The sequence below is a fragment of the Mesitornis unicolor genome, unplaced genomic scaffold (assembly GCF_000695765.1).
Source record: "Mesitornis unicolor isolate BGI_N332 unplaced genomic scaffold, ASM69576v1 scaffold5852, whole genome shotgun sequence".
Classification (NCBI taxonomy): Eukaryota; Metazoa; Chordata; class Aves; order Mesitornithiformes; family Mesitornithidae; genus Mesitornis; species Mesitornis unicolor.
The window spans coordinates 5,744-10,710 of NW_010167014.1; the positions used below are offsets into that span (position 1 = coordinate 5,744).

Genomic DNA, 4,967 nt, shown 5'->3' on the forward strand with positions numbered 1-4,967 from the left:
GTGTGTTTTTGACATTTTGTTTTTTGTTTTTAAAATTTTATGTCTTGAGCTTTTTTTTTTAAATACAATAAAATAAGTGGTAAATAATCGCAATAATAATTGTAAACAAAGTGTGTTTGGGATCTCCCAGCTGCTGCAGGGGGGGTGGGTGCAGGCAGAGGGGAGCGCAGCCTGAAATCATTGCTGTTTCAAAGCCTATCCCCCCATTTCATAGAATCGCAGAATATCAGGAGTTGGGAAGGACCTTGAAAGCTCATCCAGTCCAACCCCTGCCAGAGCAGGATCATCAGACCAGGTCACACAGGAACACGTCCAGGCTGGTCTTGAATGTCTGCAGAGAAGGAGACTCCACAACCTCTCTGGGCAGCCTGCGCCATGCTCTGGCACCCTCACACTGACAAAGTTTTTCCTCATGTTCAGCTTGAACCTCCTGTGCTCCAGCTTGGGACCATTGCCCCTTGTCCTGGCATTGGACATCACTGAGCAGAGCCTGGCTCCTTCCTCCTGACACTCGCTCTTTACAAATCTATGAACATGAATGAGGTCACCCCTCAGTCTTCTCTGCTCCAAGCTAAAGAGCCCCAGCTCCCTCAGCCGCTCCTCATAAGCTCCACTCCCTCCATTGCCTTTGTGACTCTGCGCTGGACTCAGAATTTCCTTCCTTATCATTGTGTCCCCTTCCTGCCTCTGGGCCATGCATCCCAGCCATCAGCCTGGACATCCTAGCCTTGCTCATTTCCTTCAGGAGCTTCTTAAATCTTCCCAAAAGGCATAAAATTGTCGCTCCCCAATCTGCTTCAGCCCGTCACACCCGCCTGTCTCAAGGAAGGCTGGTGAACGATGTCTTGAGTATGACACAGACCCTCCTGAGAAGCTGACATCCTGCTTCCGCCGCTGTTTATCTTGATGCAGCAATCTCCATGATCACAGGTGATGCTGCCGAGAAAGGTCCCCAGGCGCTTCACCCGAATGGAAACAACGCGAAGGCACAGCTGGTGCTAGGGTGGAGCTCGCTGCTGTGGGTGATGAGGGACAGGAGGGGGCCATCACATGCGACAGGGCTGGGGGATGACTGGGATGGGGGCTCTGTGGGCAGGGTGCTGCCTGGAAGTTCCTCTTGGGCACCAGGAGGGTGTGAGATTGCACCAACTGGCACCAGGTCCGGCCCCAAACTGCTCTGAGTGCTGGCAGGGTGCTGAGACCCAGAGCAGCAGCAGCTCCTGATTTCTGTGGGCTTTAGCAGCACTGCTCACTGGAGGTGGTCCAGGAACGCTGGAGGGTGACAGAGCCCTGAACAGGCTGCCCAGAGATGTTGTGCAGTCTCCTTCTCTGGAGACATTCAGAACCCACCTGGACGTGTTCCTGTGTGACCTGGTCTGGGTGATCCTGCTCTGGCAGGGGTTGGACTGGATGAGCTTTCCAGGTCCCTTCCAACTCCTAATATTCTGTGATTCTGATTCTGTGAACAGCACCCCGCTGCCATGCTGAGGTGGCGGTGGCCTCATGCCAAACCTATGTGGTACCTTCAAATCGCAGTTACTGCCCAGGCCCTGCAGATTTCTGCTCACTAAAGGAGCAGTTTCGTGCCTCTGCTCCATCCCTCCGCTTACTTGCTGCTTACTCAGCCCCCGGGACCGCTGCCTTTCCTGCAGGGTCAGATGTTGTCGCTCATGCAAGCTGTTTGCAGGGGCCTTCCTAATTTCTGAGAAGTATCTGAAAGACCTCAACGCTCAGCATGCTTATTTGCAAATATTATTAACCATTTCCTCTTCTTGCCCAGCCACGTCGCCTCCTGCCTATGTCAGACCCACAGATGTCAGTTCGGTTAAACCAACAGGGGAGGGATCCTGAGGAAGCTGTGAGTTTCTCTTCCTCAGCATCTCTTTGTGGTCATTTGTGTTCCTCATCTCATTTGGGAAGCTTTGCTTTCCCTGGGCTTTGAAGACATTCAGCTCTGGAATTCAGTTGGCTCCATCTGAGATGTTTGCTCATTGCTTTCTTCTTCATCTTCCAATTTTTCAGTGCTCCTTAAGCACCCCAGATGCTTTTAAGCCATTTTGGAACTGACCCTCCATCCTTTGAGGTGACTGCTCAGGTTGATGATAGCTGTGTGCACTGATGACTGCAGGAGACTGGGGCCTCGGCCAGATCCCAGCTTCCCAACACATCGAACCAGCCTTCTATTGGGGGAAAAAAAAGGACATTTGTGCTTCAGTGAAGTGGGGTGACATGTGCTTGCTGAAGTTCTTGGCTCCTGGTATTGAGGAGCAGACTGTTTTCTCATGTATTCCTCTTTCTCCTTCCCTTCTAGCCCTTCTAGCTGACTGGAGCCAGGCTTTTTCCCTTGGTGCTGGAGAAACTGGTGCAAGAGCCAGCGAGAGCTGCATTGGTCTGTGCGCAGACAGGGCACAAATCCTGGCCAAAGCCCGGGGGCTGCTGCCGGGCCACGGCTATGCTCCTCCACCATGGCAGCACCCATGGCATGTGCCGGACTGGGGCACGGCACCACTGCTCATCTCGCTTTCCCCTGCAGCAGCTTCCTATCAGTGAGACTGAGCTTTTCTTTTATTCTTTTCATCCTTTAAAATATTTTTTTTTTCCAAAAAAGGGGGAAAAATCCCTTGTTCTCTCTCTCACGAGCTTTCCATTAACTCCTGGTTCACCCTCCCCTGTGGTTTCTGCTGCACGCTCGGTGGCTCTGCAAGCTCCCTGGCACTTCCTGGCCACACATGGCCTCATCTGGCACCCTGAGCAGCCTGGAAAGGCTCCGGTGTCAGTGCTGATCTCCAGGCTCCTGTGGAGCAGTAAGGGAAGCGCTGGGGCATGAGTTTCCAAAGGAAGCATCTGAAAACTTCGCTGTATGGTCTGCATGTAGCCACCACTGGTTTCTAGTGGATGTGGCAATCTCCCTGCCCTGGATACGAACTTACGCCGTGTTTCGAGTGTGCATTGGAAAGTTTGAGCAATTCATGCTATGATTTTAATCAGAGCCCTCTTGTGCAGAGCGGGGAAGATGAGCCGGTTAACTGCTGATCCCTGGCTTGGTGAATTGCATCTTCAGTGGTGATACCCATCACATCTTCCGCCTCTAGAAACCAAAACACGTTGCAAGTGCCAAAAAAACCTCCCCACACCTGGCCCGAATGCCTGGTGTCACCATTTGTGGACACAAAGCCTTGAGGTGGAAAAGCCTCCTTGCTGTGCGCTTCCATATTTTCTGTAATTCGGTTTAGTTTAGTTAAGTTTTTTATTTTAATTAGAGTCCAGGAAATTGCAAAGGACGAGGCAATGTTTGCCTCGGAGCCCACCGGCACCATTTGCACATGGTGGAGAGCGCTCCCCTCGCCACCCTGCCAGGAAAAGGTGACAAGGAGGGGACAGCCCCCAGGCTTGCTCTGCCATCCAAGCAGGGCCAGAAGCCCTGCCAAGTCCATGGCTGAAAGCGAGAAGTGAGCAAGCCCCATCCCCACAGCTAATTTCTGAAAGCCCGGAAAATAATGAAATCATTGTGAGCACCACATCCTTCACCCCAATTATTAATTTTCCCCTGACACTTTCCAAATTTCCAGGGCACCAAGGCAGTGTTTGAGAGAAGCGGAGGAGCCAGCCATGTTGTGCTTTCACCGCTGGTTATTTCCTATGCGAGTATTAATCAGTGTGGTGAGCGAGGAACATCACCGGCAGAGAAATTAAAGAAGTCTGCTGCGAAGGTCACCGCAATTACAGCACCCTGAGGCATCAGCCCGCCAACAGGCACCCATGGCTCCTCAGACCCTGCCCAGTGCCACATGTCCCCCAACACCCCACTGCCATGGGCACCTGGTGGGAGCACCCATGGGTGCTGGGAAACCCAAACCAGCCCTTTCATTTATGGGCCAGACTTGGAGCTGAGGACGCATCCCCTGTGGCCCCCACCTGCTCCATCCCCAGGAGCTTTCCCCAAAAAGGGTGCAGGCTTACAGGTGCCTGTCGCCCCTTCTCGGTGGCTGCGTGGGGAGGGGAAGGGGCCAGGCTCAGCTCAGCTGATCCCTGCCTCCGTGGGGAGGAAGTGGGGGTGGAAGACAGCCCGGGTTTCCCTCTGGGGCAGAGATGGGCACGTTTCATTTCCATCACAGCCCCTGCCGTGTGAACCAGAGACTGAGCTGCTGCTGTGAGGAAGGAAGCACGAAGAGAGCCGGGGGCGGCACAGCACAGCGCGACACGGCACACCTGCCCGGGCAGAGGACAGGCCTCCTCACCATGGCTCCCAGTGCCTCAAGGACAATGCGGGGCAGCGTGGAGGTGGCCCTGACCGGCCTCTACGCCCTCCTGCTGTGCTGTGGCCCCACACTGGCCGGCTGCCGCCGGGGGAGGGTCCACAGGGCGGGGCGGGCCCTAGCGCGGTGCGGTCCTTGGCACAACCTGTGTTGTTCGCAGCTGGTAGAAAATGTCTAAGAACTGAGAGCTTTGTAGTTAAAAATAGCTCTGGCATCGAGAAGGCAAAAAACTCAGAGCTTTTGGGTACGTGCCGCTGAAGCAAGGGAAATGGGGATGCTTGGGGTAGAAATAGATTTAAAGGGTGGAGAAGGGGACAGATCCCCAGCCTGTGGTGCCGGTGCTGGGGCCACATTGTGGGCACACTGGTCACGGTCAGGATTTGGTGTTGAGGTGCTGGATTTGCCAGCACTGTATGAGGTCTGGGGGTTTTCTGCTTTTACGGCTTTGGGCTGTGCCTCCTGGTTTGGGCTTGACCCTGAGGGAGCCGGGGTCCTGTGAGTGATTTTACTGAGGGTGAAATTTGGGGGAGAAGGGAAGGTGGAGGGGAAGGGCTGAGCCTGGATAGAGCGAGCGAGACCCCTGGTGAAGCTGTGTTCCCTCTTCCTCACAGCCCAGCTCTTTCTTTGGTGGCTTTGGGTGATTTCTGCCCTGAGGGTGGGCACAGGGCTGGGTGTCCCTCGGAGCTGGACCTCTGGTACTGGGAAGATGGG

The 4,967-nt window shown here is 54.3% G+C and overlaps 1 protein-coding gene across 1 annotated transcript in view; it reads right to left on the bottom strand.

Annotated features, from left to right (window-relative positions):
• Positions 1-4,241, bottom strand: part of TCTEX1D2 (Tctex1 domain containing 2) — an 8,765-nt gene extending 4,524 nt beyond the window's left edge. The window contains exon 1 of the mRNA XM_010178518.1: positions 4,210-4,241. Coding sequence (XP_010176820.1) covers positions 4,210-4,241 — 32 coding nt within the window. The remainder of the gene's footprint in view (positions 1-4,209) is intronic.
• Between the last annotated feature and the right edge of the window lie 726 nt (positions 4,242-4,967).